This window comes from Artemia sp. Qi Xiang Cuo, chromosome 13 (assembly GCF_049724085.1).
Source record: "Artemia sp. Qi Xiang Cuo chromosome 13, ASM4972408v1, whole genome shotgun sequence".
Classification (NCBI taxonomy): Eukaryota; Metazoa; Arthropoda; class Branchiopoda; order Anostraca; family Artemiidae; genus Artemia; species Artemia sp. Qi Xiang Cuo.
In genome coordinates, this window is record NC_142806.1 from 63,720,472 (window position 1) to 63,743,397 (window position 22,926).

Genomic DNA, 22,926 nt, shown 5'->3' on the forward strand with positions numbered 1-22,926 from the left:
TGAATGTCATGCGCTAACGCCACCATATTTTACTCTTCAATTCAATTCAGGTTATTCGAATAAAAACATAACACAAACATTAATGACAATAAAGATCCTAGAAGAGAACTTGTTAAGGACCAAAAAAATAAAAAATTTAAAAAAAATTGAAGTAACATTGAACAAAAAGATAGAAGAATAAAAACAATTAAAGTGACATTGAAAAAAAAGATAGAAGAATAAAATACGGGTAATTAAAGCAAATTGGTTAAAAGTTGAAAGATTAAATTATATTATATGTTTTGTTACATTTTTGTAGAGCGTGCAGAAGCTTGTGGCTAGCTCAACACTGGAGGGTATTTTGTTCTATTGAATAATAGATATGTAAATGGGAGATTGCTGGGCAGCACTAGAAACACGTTTAGTGATTATAAAGGCTCTATTGGATGAACGGAGACAGTGGGCTTTCGAATTATTAATATTATAATAGGTTAGTAGTTGAGTTGCAAAGTAGTTGAATACAAATTGAATTGCTTCCTTCTACCACCTTTGGCTAAAAGCCTGTACGGACAGACCCTCACAGAGAGTGTAGAACTTGACATATTCCTCTTTATAGTCCTGTGTCTAGATTCCAAGGAGCTTCTGCAAGATATAAGCTGCTGTAAGCAGTCTCCGTATAAAAGTGTACTTGAGAAACAGGAATAGAGCTAAACAGTCTTGACTGGAACGCTCATAGACCTAAACAAAAGAAGCAGAGAGAAAACTCAAAATCTTTTCCGTTAAAAATGCCATCTAGTGTTACCGACCAAAATCATGAAGGCAATAGAAAAAATTGCAATGAAAATATTGGCTGTTGTTATTCATTTGTCTTTTTTCACTTTTGCTTCATATAAGGCTCAAGGTTTAGACCGTCTTTGTGTGCTTAAAAAAAGAATAAAAAAACCACAAAGTCTTTTAGATTGACCCCCCTGACAATGTTGATGTCCAAGCAATAAGTTAAAACATAATCTCGACGCAAATAAACCTGGATCTTTAATTAAAATTCAAATTTTAATAGGTTAAAACTGAATGAAGATAATTGTGAATTTTATTGTTCTACTTGTTGACACTGCACCATCATTGACACTGAGTCATTTCTAATCCTTGTTAGAGTTTTAAATATCTCTTGGAACACTGTTGCCTAAAAAAATCGGCTTTTTGCTCTTGACTGTAATCATGATTTAGAACTTACTAATAGTAAAGAGAATTTACACATTTAGAAACAGACATTTTATCAACCTGCCTGAGACTCTAGGCAGGCGTGCCTTTCAAAAACTAACACACAAGTATTTGTCCAACAAGAGAGTCATACTTACTCCCGCCATGTACCCGTGCCATTTCAATTACTCGGACTATCTGTCTTGGCTTTTTTCTACAATTAGCCCTGTCTTGATGCCTACTGCAAAATGCTTGATTTTCAATTCAAAAAGTCAAAAAGTGGCATATTATATAAAGAGTTGGTGAATTAATAGGAAAAAGTGTAACCATAAGATTTTAGATAGTCCCAGCCCTAGTCTTCCTTGTATATATACCTGGCCTTTTCACGTCTTACTTCTTCTTTTGTCTCCCAGTGCTCCCCAGTGTTTTCTCCCAGAACATTGAGTGTTCCTAAAGAAACTATAGAGTTTTAAGTAAACGTGTTTGGCGAGCAAAGAGATTTCTTTTTTCCAATTTCTTACCTATTTTTTCATCTTTATACAATTTTCTTCTCTTTAGTTTACGATTATATTTCAATTTCTTCAATTATGTCCGCTGAGCACTCTCGTTTTAAGACTATTAAGTTGAGGTACTGATTAAACAAAACATGTAGACTTACTAATTAAACAAAACAAATGTGTTAATTTGATCCTGTAAACTAGAGTTACCATTACTAGATGTAACGAAATAGTATATTATAAAATTTTAAATGTTAAAATATACTAATCGAGATATATAAAAGAGATACATTATAAATATATTAGATCCCGTGCATTTCCCTCTTTGACAGTCTTGAACCTATCGCCATCTGTCTAATCATCACTACGAAATTACCGGTAGACACGAACAATGCCGGTAATTACCGGTAATCATCAAAATATGTTTCGGTGTTCTACCTCTGATTGATCTGAAATTTCAGTAGAAAAAACCAATTAATGGGAGTAACGAACTATAAAATAAAATCATGAAAAACATTCTGTGTGTGGGGGGGGAGGGGATTAGAAGTTAGGGGGTATATAAAAGAAATACCTGCACCTAAACTTAAGACTTTGTGTTTGGTTTAGGCCGTCGGGATTTGCTGCAATATCAATTAGATGTTTCTAAATTCCCGTTACACTTATGTTGAAACAATCTTAAAATAAGCTTTTTCTATTACAGAGTATTTTACAACAGAATAAGCAAATGGATTATTTCAGTAGAAAAAACCCATTAATGTAGAAATTACCGGTAGACACGAACAATGCCGGTAATTACCGGTAATCATCAAAATATGTTTCGGTATTCTACCTCTGATTGACCTGAAATTTCAGTAGAAAAAAACAATTAATGGGAGTAACGAACTATAAAATAAAATCATGAAAAACATTCTGTGTGTGTGGGGGGGAGGGGATTAGAAGTTAGGGGGGTATATAAAAGAAATACCTGCACCTAAACTTAAGACTTTGTGTTTGGTTTAGGCCGTCGGGATTTGCTGCAATATCAATTAGATGTTTCTAAATTCCCGTTACACCTATGTTGAAACAATCTTAAAATAGGCTTTTTCTATTACAGAGTATTTTACAACAGAATAAGCAAATAGATTATTTCAGTAGAATAAAACCAATTAATGTAGAAATTACCGGTAGACACGAACAATGCCGGTAATTACCGGTAATCATCAAAATATGTTTCGGTGTTCTACCTCTGATTGATCTGAAATTTCAGTATAAAAAACCAATTAATGGGAGTAACGAACTATAAAATAAAATCATGATAAACATTCTGTGTGTGGGGGGGATTAGGTGTGGGGGTGGGTATATAAAAGAAAATACCCGCACCCGATTTTAAGGCTTTACAACAGAATAAGCAAATAGAACTATCGTCTAAAAAAGTGGTACCGTAATTATCCTTTACTCTGGAAGTTATAGGATTCTAGCCATTCTCGGATTTGAAGGTTTTAACCGTGTAATTTTACTACATTTTAAGATTTGATCTTTATTTCAAGATTTATGGTTCACATGATTTTTGCCTTTCTTACCTTTTTAACTTAGTATCATTGATCAGAGATATGTACTCAAAGTTCAGAAGCCGCGTCATGACGGGAGAGGGCCGTCATGTCGTATTTTGACAATATATTATTTTAAATTTTGAATATCGAATGATATTTTGAATTTTGATATTTCGAATAATATTTTGAGTTTCGGATATGAATTTTTAATATTTTGAATATCGTATTTTGACAATATGATCTCGGTTGGTGCATGAGACTTATTGTGGGGATGGGTGGTGGGTGGCGTATAAAGCTGCCAGAGAGTGCGTTTTAGGTCAATTTTTTTTACTGGGGGTATCGTTTAAACCAGCCACGGGAATGGGGATAATATTTCCCCTGTATTTTCAGTGAGTTAAAACTGTGGCTTTAGAGTTACTGTAAATTGAATGAATTAATCGCTAGGATTATTATTAATGGCAAGTATTTATGAAATTACAGTCAATGATTCATCGATGAAATCATAATTAACTCCTGAATCAATAACAACTAGAAGAAATATTAATAAACTTTGCTTCTCTTTTCATTAAAATGAGGGGGTGGTTAAGAGGGTTTTTATAATCACTCTTATTAAGATGGTTTCTATTATTAAATGGATGTTACAAAATTTTTCTAATTCAAATGTCCCGATTATTGATATGGTTTACTATCGTACGAGTCATGCGATACTATATTTCTATATTTTCACTTTAATTTTTTAAAATTAGTCTTAGATTTGTTTGTTTTCATTATTTTTCTATGTCTCTTAAATTTTAATTTTGCCACTCCGCTGCCTTCAGGACATATATTTTCTTTTACCTACGACGTATGCTATACTTCAGCTTACCGGACTTCAAACAACCAGCGCGTATATTCTTTTTACATAAGAACTGTAATTTATTGAATGTTATATTATCTAATATATAGTTTAATATCTTTTTGTTGTCAAACTACAGCGTTTTCCCTTGTGTTCTTTCATGCAATTGCTGACTTTAAACCTTATTTCTAAAATTTCTAAAGGTGGGAGGGGGGGTTCTTTCAACCAATCTCTGACACACATGTATAAAATTAAGAGACTTATTTATCCCTTTTCAGACTGGCCAATTCTGCTGAATCTGCTAACATTTTCAGGTTGCTACAAATACTAACATAACCCTAACATTAACTAAAATATGTTTCTCTGGACAAATATTGGACTCTTATGTTTCACTGGACAAATGTTCCGAGAATGTACGTGAAAGAGAGGAATGTCTAAGCCTATTAAGCACTTAGTACAAGGCCGTACCCAGAGGGGGGGGGCGTAGAGGGGTTTGACCCCCCCCCCCCCGAAATGTTTGACACGTAAAACAGTAACAAGAATGGATATAAACAAATTTTGTATGCGTTTTTTAATTTTTTTTCGGTTAAACCCCCCCCCCCCCTGAATTTTTTTTTTGAGTAAAACCCCCTCCGAAAAAAAATCCTTGGTAAAAAAAAGCCTTGACTTAGTACCAAATATTTGAAATATCCTTGCCTCGTTTGTACTGGATGGATTCTCTAGGAAAAAAAAAACTTTGGCTGTCAGTTACCAGCCGTCGAAGTCGCTTGTCTTTTTGTACCTGCTTTGTCCAATTAATTCCAATTAGGTCCAATTAACCTTTAATCTAAAGCTTTTTACTTAACCAAAATCATGTACAAACAGGTTTTTCAGGGCTTAATTAAAAAAAAACTTTTTAAAGAAGGTTTTTTAAAGAAAAGTGAAGGCCATTTTAAACTTAAGATCAGCAGATACAAATACCTGTTAAAATTCAAACTCAAAACGACCAGAAATTACTATTAAAAAATCAATGAAACCCAAAACGAACAGAAATTAAACAAACAATCATAGCAAAAAAAAAACACAACAAGTAATAATATAAATGTATAAATAAATCTTAAAGCGAGTGAAACTTAAATTGAATATGCAATTCAAGTTTGAAACGAACAAAAATCACTACGCATATATAAATATATGCTATATATATGCATCATATTTATATATATATATATATATATATATATATATATATATATATATATATATATATATATATATATATATATATATATCCCTAAAATGCTCGTCTAAAATTAGGAGATAGCTCATTTGATTGGAAATTAAAAGTTCTAGTTCACTTTTTCAGAGTAAAAAGAAATCAGAGGGTAACTAGCCCCCCCCCCACGGGCATCAGATAAAAATCAGATTTTCATCACATTTTTTCCCCAAATGCCGACACTCCGATGTCGAAACAAACCCCCCAGGGGACAGGTGTTGTAATTTATGCCCCGGGGGTATATAAGGTATATTATTGAAGGGATGCTCATATAAACTTCAGAGAGGGCTAATTTGATTGGGAATTGAAAGTTCTAGTTCACTTTTTAAGAGTCAAAATTGATCAGAGGGCAGCTAGCACCCCCCTGCCCTTTTTTCCCCAAATGCATCAGATGGAAACTTTGAGATAGACATTTTGTTGAAGGTAGTGCAAGTCAGATATAAAAAATTCCGGTGTCGACACATGGCCTTGGAAATTAAAAGTTCTAGTTTACTTTTTCAGAGTCAAAAGAGATCGGAGGGCACCTAGCCCTCCTGAACTTTAAGTTTCTTATGTCTTTGAGAAATTAAGAACTGAAGTGGAGGGTTTTTTCATTTGCATTGGTAAAAGTCAGAATTGAGTTAAATCTTTTCTCTTCTTTAAGAAAATTCAGAAGAGAACTTAAATAATTTACACTTCTTTGAGAAAAATCAGAATTAAATTGGAGTTCCTTATCTTCATGTTGAATATTCAAAATCACTGTATCACTTTTTATATCGTCTATGAAAAATTTGAAACAGAACTTTAAATTTTTCATCTCTTTGAGAAAAATCAGAACTGAATTTAAGAAAAGTTAAAATATAGTAAAACTTTTGATATTCATGGAAAACAATTGCTGTCAAAGTATTACTATTTCTATCTTCCTTCTAAAAATTTAGAATAGAACTTTAAATTTCTTTATTTCTTTGGGGAACTTAAAACTGAAGTGGAAGATTTTTATTTTCTCTGGAGAAATTAGAATTGAAGTGTGTTCTTTGGTAAAGTTCAGAAGAGAACTTGAACAAATTTGCACTTCTTCGAGAAAACTCAGAATTGAACTAGAACTTTTTATCTTCCGGGAAAATATTCACAAGTATGGTATTACTTTTTCTATCTTCCATCTAAAAATTTAGAATTCAACTTTAAATTTCTTTATGTCTTTTGTGAAATAAAGAACTGAAGTGGAAGATTTTTATTTTCTCCATAGAAATTAGAATTGAATTGTTCTTTGGTGAAATTCAGTAGAGAACATGAACTTTTCTTCACTTCATTGAGAAAATTTAAAATTGGACTAGAACTTTTTATCTTCCGTGAAAATAATCACAATTATTGTATTAATTTTTCTATCTCCCACCGAAAAATTTAGAATTGAACTTTAAATATTTTTATGTCCTTGTGAAATAAAGAACTGAAGTGGAAGATTTTTGTTTTCTCTGGAGAAATTAGAATTGAAGTGTGTTCTATGGTAAAGTTCAGAAGAGAACTTGAACTTTCCTTGCCTTTGTTGAGAAAATTTTAAATTTAACTAGAACTTTTTATCTCCCGGGAAAATATTCACAAGTATGGTATTAAGTTTTCTATCTACCACCGAAAAATTAGAATTGAACTTTAAATTTCTTTATGTCTTTGTGAAATAGAGAACTGAAGTGGAAGATTTTTATTTTCTTTGGAGAAATTAGAATTGAAGTGTTCTTTGGTAAAGTTCAGAAGAGAACTTGAACTTTTCTTCACTTCGCTGAGAAAATTTTAAATTGAACTAGAACTTTTTATCTTCCGGGAAAATATTCACAAGTATGCTATTACTTTTTCGATCTTCCACCGAAAAATTTAGAATTGAACTTTAAATTACTTTATGTCCTTGTGAAATGAAGAACTGAAGTGGAAGATTTTTCTTTTCTCTGGAGAAATTAGAATTGAATTGTGTTCTTTGGTAAAATTCCGAAGAGAACTTGAACTTTTTTATCTTCAGTGAAAAATTTGGAACAGTATTTTAAATTTTTCATCTCTTCGAGCCAGATCTGAACTAAAGTGTAAAATTTTTATATTATTTTGAAAAATAGAAATGATCAATGACTAATTTCTTTTTCATTGAGAAAATTCAGAAGAGAACTTGAACTTTCCTTCACTTCGGTGAGAAAATTTTAAATTGAACTAGAACTTTTTATCTTCCATGAAAATATACACAAGTATGGTATTACTTTTTCTATCTTCCACCGAAAAATTTAGAATTGAACTTCAAATTTCTTTATGTCTTTGTGAAATAAGGAACTGAAGTGGAAGATTTTTATTTTCTCTGGTGAAATTAGAATTGAATTGTGTTCTTTGGTAAAATTCAGAAGAGAACTTGAATTCTTCTTCACTTCGTTGAGAAAATTTAAAATTGAACTAGAACTTTTTATCTTCCGTGAAAATATTCACAAGTATGGTAATACTTTTTCTATCTTCCACCGAAAAATTTAGAATTGAACTTTAAATTTTTTATTCGGGAAATTAGAATTGAATTTTGTTCTTTGGTAAAATTCAGAATAGAACTCGAATATTCACGATCAAAGTATAACTTTTCCTATCTTCTATTAAAAATTTGGAAAAGAACTTTAAATTTCTTCATCTCATTGAGAAAAAAATCTGAACTGAAGTGGAAATTTTTATATTATTTTGGGAAAATAGATTTGATCAATAACTTATTTCATTTTCATTGAGAAAATTCAGAATCGAAGTTGAACTTTTCTTCTTCCGGGAAAATATTTGGAACAGAATTTAATTTTTTTCATCTCTTTGAGAAAGGTCGGAATTGAATTTAAGAAAATTTAGAATTAAAGTGAAACTTTTTATCGTCATGGAAAATAATCACAATCATAGTATAACTTTTCCTATCTTCTACGGAAAAATTTAGAAGTGTCCAACTCAGAAAATTCCAAAATAGTAATTTACATATGCCAAATCATAATTTTCTGAAGGCACACACCAATGAAAGGCTAAGAAATATAGCTCAGAAAAGCCTGAATTAGCAAACTACTCATCCCAAATTATTGGTTTCAGACAACAAACACCTGTGATGGACTAAGAATCCTAGCTCTGAAAAGTCCAAATAGTAAATTACACATCCCAAATCATAATTTTCTGACAACACACACCTATGAAAGGCTAAGAAACCTAGCTAATAAAAGCCGGAAATAGCAAATTAACCATCCCAAATCATAAGTTTCAGACAACACTCACCTATGAACAGCTAAGAAATCTAGCTCGGAAAAGTCAAAAAATAGCAACCCACACATCCCAAATCATAGGTTTCAGACAACACATACCTATGAAAGACTAAGAAATCCAACTCAGAAAAGCCAGAAATAGTAATTAACACATCCCAAATCATAGGTTTCAGACAACACATACCAAAGAAAGACCAATAACTCCTACTAAGAAATGCCCAAAGTATTAATTTAATAATCCCAAATCCTAGGTTTCAGACAACACACAACTATGACAGACACTGGAACCAAGCACAGAAAAGTCAAAAATAGCAAACTAGTCATCCCAAACTATAGGTTTCAGACAGCAAACACCTATGAATGGTTAAGAAATCCAGCTCAGAAAAGTCAAAAGTAGCAATCCACCCATCCCAAATCATAGATTTCAGACAACACACACCAATGAAAGACTAAGAAATCGAGCTTAAAAAAGCCCGAAATAGTAATTTACATATCCCAAATCATAGGTTTCAGACAACATTCACCTATGAAAGACTAAGAAACCTTAGCTCAGAAAAGCCTGAAATAGAAAACTACTCATCCCAAACTAGAAGTTTCAGACAACAAACGCATATGATGGACTATGAATCATAGCTCTGAAAAGTCCAAATAGCAAACTACACATCCCAAATCTTAATTTTCTGACAACACATACCTATGAAAGGCTATGAAATCTAGCTCAGAAAAGACAAAAATAGCAAACCACTCATTCCAATCATTGGTTTCAGTCAACACACACCTATGAAAGGCTAATAAATCCAGCTAAGAATAGTCAAAAATAGCAAACTACATATCCCAAATCATAGGTTTCAGTCAACACACACCAACGAACGACTACGAAACCTAGCTCAGACAAGTCAAAAATAGCAAACTACTCATCCCAAACTATTGGTTTCAGACAACATTCACCTACGAAATACTAGGAAACCTTAGCTCAGAAAAGACTTAAATAGCAAACTACACATCCCAAATAATAATTTTTCTGACAACAAATACCTAATAAATTATAATAAAACTAGATCAGAAGAGTCAAAAATAGCAAACTACAAATCCCAAATCATAGGTTTCAGTCAACACACACCTACGAAAGGCTAATAAATCCAGCTCAGAAAAGTCCAAAAAGCAAACCACTCATCCCAAATCATAGGTTTCAGACACCACACACCTATGAAATACTAAGAAATCCAACTCAGAAAAGCCCGAAATAGTAATTTACAAATCCCAAATCATAAGTTTCAGACAACATTCACCTACGAAATACTAAGAAACCTTAGCTCAGAAAAGTCTGAGATAGCCAACTACTCATCCCAAACTCGAAGTTTCAGACAATAAACACCTATGAGTGACTAAGAATCCTAGCTTTGAAAAGTCCCTAAAAGCAAACTACACCTCCCAAATCATAATTTTCTGAAAGCACACACCTATGAAAGGCTAAGAAATCTAGCTCAGAAAAGTCAAAAATAGCAAATTAACCATCCCAAATCATAGGTTTCAGTCAAAACACACCTACGAAAGGCTAAGAAATCCAGCTCAGAAAAGTCAAAAATAGCAACCCACACATCCCAAATCATAAGTTTCAGACACCACACACCTACGAAAGACTAAGAAATCTGGTTATGAAAAGTCGGAAATAGCAAATTACATATCCCAAATCATAAGTTTCAGTCAACACGCACCTACGAAAGGCTAAGAAACCTAGCTCATAAAAGCCTGAAATAGCAAACTACTCATCCCAAACTATTGGTTTCAGACACCATTCACCTACGAAATACTAGGAAACCTTAGCTCAGAAAAGCCTGAAATAGCAAACTACACATCCCAAATCATAATTTTTTGACAACACACACCTATGAAAGGCTAAGAAACCTAGCTCAGAAAAGTCAAAAATAGCAAATTAACCACCCCAAATCATAGGTTTCAGACAACACTCACCTATGAACGGATAAGAAATCTAGCTCTGAAAAGTCCAAAAAGCAAACCACTCATCCCAAATCATAGGTTTCAGTCAACACATCCCTACGAAAGGCTATGAAATCCAGCTCAAAAAAGTCAAAAAATAGCAATCCACACAATCCAAATCATAGGTTTCAGACAACACACACCTACGAAAGACTAAGAAATCTGGCCATGAAAAGTCAAAAAATAGCAACCCACACAATCCAAATCATAGGTTTCAGACAACACACACCTACGAAATACTAAGAAATCTGGCTATGAAAAGCCTGAAATAGCATACTACTCATCCCAAACTATAGGCTTCAGACAACAAACACCTATGAGGGACTAAGAATCCTAGCTCTGAAAAGTCCAAAAAGCAAACTACAAATCCCAAATCATAATTTTCTGACAGAACACACATATGAAAGGCTAAGAAACCTAGCTCAGAAAAGTCAAAAATATCAAATTAACCATCCCAAATCATAGGTTTCAGACAACACACACCTATGAACGGCTAAGAAATCCAGCCCAGAAAAGTCAAAAATAGCAATCCACCCATCCCAAATCATAGGTTTCAGACAACACACACCAACGAAAGACTAAAAAATCTAGCTTAGAAAAGCCCGAAATAGTAATTTACATATCCCAAATCATAAGTTTCAGACAACATTCACCTACGAAATACTAGGAAACCTTAGCTCAGAAAAGCCTGAAATAGCAAACTATTCATCCCAAACTAGAAGTTTCAGACAACAAACGCCTATGAGAGAGTAAGAATCATAGCTCTGAAAGGTCCAACTTGCAAACTACACATCCCAAATCATAATTTTCTGACAACACATACCTATGAACGGCTCAGAAATCCAGCTCAGAAAAGTCAGAAATTGCAATCCATCCATCCCAAATCATAGGTTTCAGACAACACACACCAACGAAAGACTAAAAAATCTAGCTCAGAAAAGCCCGAAATAGTAATTTACACATCCCAAATCATAGGTTTCAGACAACACATACCTATGAAAGACTAAGAAATCCAAGTCAGAAAAGCCCGAAATAGTAATTTACAAATCCCAAATCATAGGTTTCAGACAACACTCACCTATGAACGGCTAAGAAACCTAGCTCAGAAAAGTCAAAAATAGCAAACTAGTCATCTCAAACTATAGGTTTCAGACAACACACACCTATGAATGGCTAAGAAATCCAGCTCAGAAAAGTCAATAGTAGCAATCCACCCATCCCGAATCATAGGTTTCAGACAACACACGCCAAAGAAAGACTAAGAAATCAAGCTTAAAAAAGCCCGAAATAGTAATTTACATATCCCAAATCATAGGTTTCAGACAATATTCTCCTATGAAAGACTAAGAAACCTTAGCTCAGAAAAGCCTCAAATAGCAAACTACTCATCCCAAACAAGAAGTTTCAGACAACAAACGCATATGATGTACTATGAATCATAGCTCTGAAAAGTCCAAATAGCAAACTACACATCCCAAATATTAATTTTCTGACAACACATACCTATGAAAGGCTAAGAAATCTAGCTCAGAAAAGACAAAAATAGCAAACCACTCATCCCAATCATAGGTTTCAGACAACACACACCAATGAAAGGCTAATAAATCCAGCTCAGAAAAGTCAAAAATAGCAAACTACATATCCCAAATCATAGGTTTCAGTCAACACACACCAACGAAAGACTAAGAAACCTAGCTCAGAAAAAGTCAAAAATAGCAAACTACTCATCCCAAACTATTGGTTTCAGACAATATTCACCTAAGAAAGACTAGGAAAACTTAGCTCAGAAAAGCCCGAAATAGCAAACCACACATCCCAAAGCATAATTTTCTGACAGCAAACACCTATGAAAGCCTATGAAACCTAGCTCATAAAATTCAAAAGTAGCAAACTACAAATCCCAAATCATAGGTTTCAGTAAACAAACACCTACGAAAGGCTCATAAATCCAGCTCAGAAAAGTCCAAAAAGCAAACCACTCATCCCAAATCATAGGTTTCAGACAACACACACCTATGAAAGACTAAGAAATCCAACTCAGAAAAGCCCAGAAATAGTAATTTACAAATCCCAAATCATAAGTTTCAGACAACATTCACCTACGAAATACTAAGAAACCTTAGCTCAGAAAAGTCTGAGATAGCCAACTACTCATCCCAAACTCGAAGTTTCAGACAATAAACACCTATGAGTGACTAAGAATCCTAGCTTTGAAAAGTCCCTAAAGGCAAACTACACCTCCCAAATCATAATTTTCTGAAAGCACACACCTATGAAAGGCTAAGAAATCTAGCTCAGAAAAGTCAAAAATAGCAAATTAACCATCCCAAATCATAGGTTTCATTCAACACACACCTACGAAAGGCTAAGAAATCCAACTCAGAAAAGTAAAAAAATAGCAACCCACACATCCCAAATCATAGGTTTCAGACACCACACACCTACGAAAGACTAAGAAATCTGGTTATGAAAAGTCGGAAATAGCAAATTACATATCCCAAATCATAAGTTTCAGTCAACACACACCTACGAAAGGCTAAGAAACCTAGCTCATAAAAGCCTGAAATAGCAAACTACTCATCCCAAACTATTGGTTTCAGACACCATTCACCTACGAAATACTATAAAACCTTAGCTCATAAAAGTCTGAAATAGCAAACTACACATCCCAAATCATAATTTTCTGACAAAACACACCTATGAAAAGCTAAGAAACCTAGCTCAGAAAAGTCAAAAATAGCAAATTAACCACCCCAAATCATAGGTTTCAGACAACACTCACCTATGACCGGCTAAGAAATCTAGCTCTGAAAAGTACAAAAAGCAAACCACTCATCCCAAATCTTAGGTTTCAGTCAACACATCCCTACGAAAGGCTATGAAATCCAGCTCTAAAAAGTATAAAAATAGTAATCCACACAATCCAAATCATAGGTTTCATACAACACACACCTACGAAAGACTAAGAAATCTGGCCATGAAAAGTAAAAAAATAGCAACCCACACAATCCAAATCATAGGTTTCAGATAACACACACCTACGAAATACTAAGAAATCTGGCTATGAAAAGCCTGAAATAGCAAACTACTCATCCCAAACTATAGGTTTCAGACAACAAACACCTATGAAAGGCTAATAAATCCAGCTCAGAAAATTCAAAAGTAGCAAACTAAATATCCCAAATCATAGGTTTCAGTCAACACACACCAACGAAAGACTAAGAAACCTAGCTCAGAAAAGTCAAAAATAGCAAACTACTCATCCCAAACTATTGGTTTCAGACAACATTCACCTATGAAATACTATGAAAACTTAGCTCATAAAAGCCAGAAATAGCAAACTACACATCCCAAATCATAATTTTCTGACAACACATAACTATGAAAGGCTAAGAAACCTAGCTCATAAAAGTCAAATATAGCAAACTACACATCCCAAATCATAGGTTTCAGTCAACACACACCTACGAAAGGCTCAGAAATTCAGCTCAGAAAAGTCCAAAAAGCAAACCATTCATCCCAAATCATAGGTTTCAGACACCACACACCTATGAAAGACTAAGAAATCCAACTCAGAAAAGCCCGAAATAGTAATTTACATATCCCAAATCATAAGTTTCAGACAACATTCACCTACGAAATACTAAGAAACCTTAGCTCAGAAAAGTCTGAGATAGCCAACTACTCATCCCAAACTCGAAGTATCAGACAACAAACACCTATGAGTGACTAAGAATCCTAGCTCTGAAAAGTCCAAAAGCAAACTACACCTCCCAAATCATAATTTTCTGAAAGCACACACCTATGAAAGGCTAAGAAATCTAGCTCAGAAAAGTCAAAAATAGCATATTAACCATCCCAAATCATAGGTTTCAGTCAACACACACCTACGAAAGGCTAAGAAATCAAGCTCAGAAAAGTCAAAAAATAGCAACCCACACATCCCAAATCATAGGTTTCAGACACAACACACCTACGAAAGACTAAGAAATCTGGTAATGAAAAGTCGGAAATAGCAAATTACATATCCCAAATCATAAGTTTCTGTCAACACACACCTACGAAAGGCTAAGAAACCTAGCTCATAAAAGCCTGAAATAGCAAACTACTCATCCCAAACTATTGGTTTCAGACACCATTCACCTACGAAATACTAGGAAACCTTAGCTCAGAAAAGTCTGAAATAGCAAACTACACATCCCAAATCATAATTTTCTGACAACACACACCTATGAAAAGCTAAGAAACCTAGCTCAGAAAAGTCAAAAATAGCAAATTAACCACCCCAAATCATAGGTTTCAGACAACACTCACCTATGAACGGCTAAGAAATCTAGCTCTGAAAAGTCCAAAAAGCAAACCACTCATCCCAAATCATAGGTTTCAGTCAACACATCCCTACTAAAGGCTATGAAATCCAGCTCAGAAAAGTCAAAAAATATCAATCCACACAATCCAAATCATAGGTTTCAGACAACACACACCTACGAAAGACTAAGAAATCTGGCTATGAAAAGTCAAAAAATAGCAACCCACACAATCCAAATCATAGGTTTCAGATAACACACACCTACGAAATACTAAGAAATCTGGCTATGAAAAGCCTGAAATAGCAAACTACTCATCTCAAACTATAGGCTTCAGACAACAAACACCTATGAGGGACTAAGAATCCTAGCTCTGAAAAGTCCAAAAAGCAAACTACAAATCCCAAATCATAATTTTCTGACAGCACACACATATGAAAGGCTAAGAAACCTAGCTCAGAAAAGTCAAAAATAGCAAATTAACCATCCCAAATCCTAAGTTTCAGACAACACACACCTATGAACGGCTAAGAAATCCAGCCCAGAAAAGTCAAAAATAGCAATCCACCCATCCAAATCATAGGTTTCAGACAACACACACCAACGAAAGACTAAAAAATCTAGCTTAGAAAAGCCCGAAATAGTAATTTACATATCCCAAATCATAAGTTTCAGACAACATTCACCTACGAAATACTAGGAAACCTTAGCTCAGAAAAGCCTGAAATAGCAAACTATTCATCCCAAACTAGAAGTTTCAGACAACAAACGCCTATGAGAGACTAAGAATCATAGCTCTGAAAGGTCCAACTTGCAAACTACACATCCCAAATCATAATTTTCTGACAGCACATACCTATGAACGGCTCAGAAATCCAGCTCAGAAAAGTCAAAAATTGCAATCCATCCATCCCAAATCATAGGTTTCAGACAACACACACCAACGAAAGACTAAGAAATCTAGCTCAGAAAAGTCCGAAATAGTAATTTACATATCCCAAATCATAAGTTTCAGACAACACACATCAGGGAAAGACGGGGCTCGGGGAGAGCCTTTGAGGGTCTGTGGGACCCTTGCGGGCCAGGTGGTCCTTGGGGAGCTGGAGGGGACCTTTGAGGACCGGGTGCTTCCTTGGGGGTTGGGGTGGGGGGATCGGAACCCTTTGGGGTTGTGGTAGGGGACCTCACAACACCGTTCAAATGGAACTTGTGTATTATAACGACCATAGAGTCTCACCCTCAAATCCTCTTCTAAAACCATCTTTTCAATCATCTTTTAAAATGTCTCTAACTGTTTCGCCGAAATAATTCCATAACCTGTCTAAAACGGTTTCGCCCAAATAATCCCTAAACGTAATTTCAGCGTGTTCCCTTTGTTTTTGGCATCTCTGCGCTGACGCATTTCAAATTACTAACGAAACCTGATTCCCACGCTAAAACAATTCATCGCTAAGATGTTTCTTGGAGAATTGTTTCCATGGCGTTTGGTTATTAATATCTTTTGGAGTTCGACCAGTAGAGTTATTTCCGAGGCAAAGACATTAATGACTTGGATCTATTCCTGGAGAATCGTTTCTAGTCGAAAATTTTAAAGTCTGACAGATGATGTCATTGGTTGATTGATCTGTCGAGAAAGGGGAATTAATTTGTTGATTCTAAGGGGAATTATTGATTCACGATAGGGGAATTGAGGTCGACAGCACAGGTGTTCCAAATTCCTGGACGGCATAACATTCGCCTCGAGCATGCACTTACAACAACAACAATATCGACCTTGACATTCGCTGAGAGCGTGCACTTGCCCAAAACAACAACATTGACCTTGAAATTCGCTGAGAGCATGCACTTACAACAACAACAACAACAGCGACCTTGACATTCGCTGAGAGCAACAACAACAACAACATCAACACCTTTGGAAATTTAGGTCATTGACACACTTTGATTACGCAATCAATTTCTCAGAAATCCATTTCCCCTAGGGACTCTATGCCCATATTTGGTGTGGTGACACGAGTATAAGATAGCTCTCTACTTGCATCAGATGAAAATTTCGAGATAGAAATTTTGTTAAAAACAGTTAAGGCAGATAACAAAACGCCGGTGTCCACACAGCTCCTAGGGCCCTGGGGCAGGCATTGTAAGTAATGAACTGGGGGCATATATGGTTCTTGTGGAAGGGGTGCTCGCATAAACTTCAAAGAGGGCTCATTTGATTGGAGATTGAAAGTTGTATTTCACTTTTTAAGAGTACAAAAGTGATCGAAGGGCAGCTAGCGTTCCCCCCCCCCCACAAAACACCCATTTCCCCCCAAATGCATCAGATAAAAACTTTGAGATATCAATTTTGTTAAAAATAGTTCAAGTTAGATATCAAAGCTCCAGTGTCAACACAGCCCCCAGGGCCCTGGGGCAGGCATTTTAAGTTACGCCCTGGGGGCATATATGGTTCTTATGGTAGGGATTCTCGTATTAAATTCAAAGAGGGCTCATTTGATAGGAAATTGAAAGTTGTAGTTCGCTTTTTAAGAGTACAAAAGTGATCGGAGGGCAGCTACCCCCCCCCCCCCCAACGCCCATTTTCCCCCAAATGCATCAGATAAAAATTTTGAAATAGCCATTTTGTTTCAAATAGTTCAAGGGTCAGATAACTAAATTTACCGTGTCAAAACAACCCCCCCCCCTTCCCAGGGCCCGGGGGCAGGCGCTGTAAGTTCTGCCCTGGGGTATATATGGTTCTTATGGAAGGGATGCTCGTATATACTTCAGAGAGGGCTAATGTGCTTGGAAAGTGAAATTTCTTGTTCACTTTTTAAGAGTCAAAAGAGATCGGGGGGCAACTAGCCCCCCCCCCCCCACGCCCTTTTTTCCCCAAATGCATCAGATAAAAATTTTGAGATAGCTTTTTTGTTAAAAATAGTTAAAAGGTCAGATAACGAAAACTAAGGTGTCGACACAATCCCCCAGAGCCGGGGGGCAGTCGTTGTAAGTAATGCCCTGGGGGCATATATGGTTCTTATGGAGGAGATGCCCGTATAAACTTCAGGTGCCCTCCGATCTCTTTTGACTCTGAAAAACTGAACTAGAACTTTTAATTTCCAAGGCCATGTGTCGACACCGGAATTTTTTATATCTGACTTGCACTACCTTCAACAAAATGTCTATCTCAAAGTTTCCATCTGATGCATTTGGGGAAAAAGAGTGGGGGTGCTAGCTGCCCTCCGATCAATTTTACTCTTAAAAACTGAACTAGAACTTTCAATTCCCAATCAAATTAGCCCTCTCTGAAGTTTATATGAGCATCCCTTCAATAATATACCTTATATACCCCCGGGGCATAAATTACAACACCTGTCCCCTGGGCCCTGGGGGTTTGTGTCGACATAGGAGTGTTGGCATTTGGGGAAAAATCTGATGAAAATCTGATTTTTATCTGATGCGCGTGGGGGGGGGCTAGTTACCCTCTGATTTCTTTTTACTCTGAAAAAGTGAACTAGAACTTTTAATTTCCAATCAAATGAGCTATCTCTGAATTTTAGACGAACATCCCTTCTATAAGAATCTTACTTGCCCCCAGGGCATAACTTACAACGCCTGCCCTTGGGCTCTGGGGGGTTGAGTCGACCCCGGAGTTTTTGCTATATGGTCTTTGAACTATTTTTAACAAAATGGCTACATAAAAATTTCTATCCCATGATTTTGGAAAAAAAGGCGTGGGGGCTGGCTTCCCTCCGATCACTTTTGAATCTTAAAAAGTGGACTAGAACTTTTAATTTCCAATCAAATGAGCCTTCTCTGAAGTTTATACAAGCATCCCTTCTATAAGAATCACATTTGCCCCTAGGGTATAACTCACAACGCCTGCCCCCGGGCCCTGGGCGGTTGTGTTGACATCGGAGTTTTGTTATCTGGCGTCGGAACTATTTGTAACAAAATGGATATCTTAAAATATTTATTTGATGCATTTGAGGAAAATGGGCGTTGGGGGGGGGAGGGGGCTAGCTGCCGTCTGATCACTTTTGACTCTTAAAAAGTGAACTAAAACTTTCAATTTCCAATCAAATGAGCCCTCTTGAAAGTTTATACGAGCACCCCTTCCATAAGAACCATATATGCCCCAGGGCATAACTTACAATGGGTGCCCCAGGGCCATGTGGGCTGTATCGACACCGGAGTTTTTGTTATCTGACTTTAAGTAATCTTAACAAAATGTCTATCTCGAAACTTTCATCTGATGCTTTTGAGGGAAAAAAGTCGGGGGGGGGGGGCTAGCTGCCGGCCGATCACTTTTGACTCTTAAAAAGTGAACTAGAAATTTCAATTTCAAATCAAATGAGCCCTCTCTGAAGTTCATACGAGCATCCCTTCAATAAGAAACCTTATATGCCCCCAGGGCTTAACTTACAACATCTTCTCCTGGGATCTAGGGGGTTGTGTCGACATCGGAATTTTGTGATCTTATCTTTGAACTATTTTGAACAAAATGGCTACCTCAAAATTTTTATCTGATGCATTTGGGGAAAAAGGGCGTGGGGGGGGACTAGTGGCCCCCCTATATCTTTTGACTGAAAAAGTGAACTAGAACTTTTAATTTCCAATCAAATGAGCCCTCTCTGAAGTTTAGACCAGCATCCCTACTATAAGAACCATATTTGCCCACAGGGCGTAATTTACAACGCCTGCCCCCGGGCCCTGGGGCGTTTTGCGACCCTGGAGTTTTTGTTATGTGATCTTTTAAGTATTTTTAACAAAATACATACTTCAAAATTCTATCCCATGATTTTGGAAAGAAAGGGCATTATATTGAAAATAAAGAAAAAATTAATTAACATTGTTTCTTTCATCGAATTTCCCTTCCCATTGATGATATTATTTTAAAACTTTATATTGAGTGGAAGAATCATAATATGTCGAAAATAAAGAAAAAATTAACTATCTCAATAACCGATCAGAATTCCCTTGCGCTGTGCAGGATTGAACCTGAGTACTCCTGATTGGTAAGCCCGATTACTTCCACTACACCAACACAAGGGTAATTGATGTTCTAATTTTAAAATTTTATGTTAAGTGGAAGAATTATAATTAGCTATCTTAAATTATTTATCATTATGTCCTGTTGGTTAAACCTCATTTGTGTGCATGGATAGTAAACATTACGACAATGTTGTCAAAATAGTTTAGATGGACCTCCTTTTTTTTTAAAATAGTTTGTTTCGTAAGTTGTTACTGGAACTATTATTGCAACCAAATTGTTATGAGATATAATATGCTAGAAATGCTAACAAAAAACGAACTTAAAGAACCAAAAGTAATTTCGGTACTTGTCTGTTATCCCGACCACACTCAGGAAGTTAAGTTAGGTTATTCATAATGACATATACCAAAATTTGATGAAAATACAATACTTTAGTTACAATCTTTTTGACTCTAAAAAAGTGAACTATAACTTTTAATATCCATTCAAATGAGCCCTCTCCGAACTTTATACAAGCATCGCTTCTATAAGAACCATATTTGCCCCCAGGGAATAACTTACAACGCCTGCCCCCGTGCCCTAGGGGGTTGTGTCGATCCCGGAGTTTTTGCTGTATGATCTTTGAACTATTTTTAACAAAATGGCTACCTCAAACTTTTATCGGATATATTTGGGGGAAAAGGGCGTGGGGGGGGGGGGCTAGTTGCCCTCCGGTCACTTTTGACTTAAAAAGGCACTAGAACTCGCGATTTCCAGTCGAATGAGCCCCCCATTGGAGTTTACACAGCGACCCCTTCCATATGAAGTGCCTCTGGAAAAAATAAATAAATAATACAACATAGGAGCCGTATGACCTTTACTATAGGCAACGCTATAGCGTTGTAATGAGGTTGAATATTAAAATATATTAAATTCATATTATTATTTACCTGTTGAGCATCATATAGACCTGTTTAGCATATATATATATGCTATATATATGCATCATATATATATATATATATATATATATATATATATATATATATATATATATATATATATATATATGGCCTTTACTATATAATGTTTAAATATATATATATATATATATATATATATATGTATATGTATATATATATATATATATATATATATATATATATATATATATATATATATATATATATATATATATATATATATATATATATATATATATATATATATATATATATATATATATATATATATATATATATATATATATATATATATATATATATATATATATATATATATATATATATATATATATATATATATATATATATATATATATATATATATATATATATATATATATATATATATATATATATATATATATATATATATATATATATATATATGTATATATATGTATATATATATATATATATATATATATATATATATATATATATATATATATATATATATATATATATATATATATATATATATATATATATATATATATATATATATATATATATATATATATATATATATATATATATATATATATATATATATATATATATATATATATATATATATATATATATATATATATATATATATATATATATATATATATATATATATATATATATATATATATATATATATATATATATATATATATATATATATATATATATATATATATATATAAATAATTTTATATAATTTTTAACTTTATTTCAACTTTATATTAACTGTGGAATAATAATCCTTCTCTACTTTATCCAAGTAGGAGGAAGCAGTACCATGATAGCCAAAAGCACATCTTAAAATTTTCTATAATAAGACGTTGGGCTATTTATAATTATTCCAGTGGCTTAGGTCACTAGAAAAGCTCTAGTTAGTAATAAATAAGAAAGAAATTTGCATCATGAACTTGAAATGCTAATGGAATTGGGAATTTAGAAGATACATTTATAATGTTGTTAATATTTGATCAATGTTTAGGTCTACGCCAAGACTGATTTAAACGCTGCCAAACCACAGCATGGTGTCACTGCCTTCTTAGTGGAAAAGGGGATGGAAGGATTTCGTGCTGGCCCAAAACTTGATAAGTTGGGTATACGCGGCTCAGGCACTTGTGAACTTGTCTTTGAAGACTGCAAAGTTCCTGGTAAGTTTGTCGCAGTTTCATATTCAGTCGCTACCGATGAACGTCGTATTTTTGTTAATTAAGATGTTTTACACACAGTGTTTAATATTTAAATATGTGGCACCACAAGATTTGGCTAGTGGGAATAGGCACTAGTGGCCTTACCCGTGGTTTTCATTCAATTTGAAGGGAGTATGGGATGTCACTCCGGAGGTTTCATCAATTGAAGACCCTTCTTGAATAGCCAAAAAGTCGACATTTATGTATTTTCAGATTTCATTTAAGAGTGACAAGCCGTGTCCCTTTAACTGAAGTTCAGGCCGAGTCCCCCACGACTGGGGACAAGCCGTATCATAAAAAAAAGTCAGTCAGAAATATAAAAAATCAGAATACATATTTCCCCTCTAAGACTCTGTGGCCAGGGGTGCAGGGAGGGAGAACAACCGCAATTAAATTGTGGACACACTAATAAAAGAGAGATGAACTGTCATGCATCACTCAATACCTCCCTCATTGCTTTTTAATTTTTCATTCCCTTGCCTACAAAATTTATATTTCCAAATTTAAAAGAGTATCTTCAAAATTATCAATAGAGATCATCAAGATTTTGTAGTTCCACAAGCTTGTCACTTTTGATGGATATCCCTAAACTTGATGAATCTTATATAGCCTATTTGGAATCAACATAATAAGCTGATTCTATTGAAATCAAATTTCTTTTTTTTAAGTTTTGATTACTATTGAGCTGATTTGCTCCTTTCATGCAGTTTGTTACCATAAATTGTTTGACTATGGTCAATCCAGCTGTAAATAGCAAACAAGAGCTGGGAAGTGTGGATGAAGAAAGGGATCTGACAAAATTGTTAACATAGTAATAAAAGAATGATGAACTCTCATGCATCACTCAATACCTGCCGTTAGCTAAACCAGAGAGAGGTGCCCTGCTCAATAAACATTATCAATGCAATGTTCCAACCTGACGCAGAACTA

General features: G+C 34.6%; 1 protein-coding gene across 1 annotated transcript in view; it reads left to right on the forward strand.

Moving 5' to 3' along the window:
- The window catches only part of LOC148945542 (isovaleryl-CoA dehydrogenase, mitochondrial), a 102,999-nt gene that overhangs the window by 38,028 nt on the left and 42,045 nt on the right, over nt 1-22,926 (forward strand). Inside the window, exon 4 of the mRNA XM_089098610.1 lies at nt 21,792-21,957. Coding sequence (XP_088954736.1) covers nt 21,792-21,957 — 166 coding nt within the window. The remainder of the gene's footprint in view (nt 1-21,791; nt 21,958-22,926) is intronic.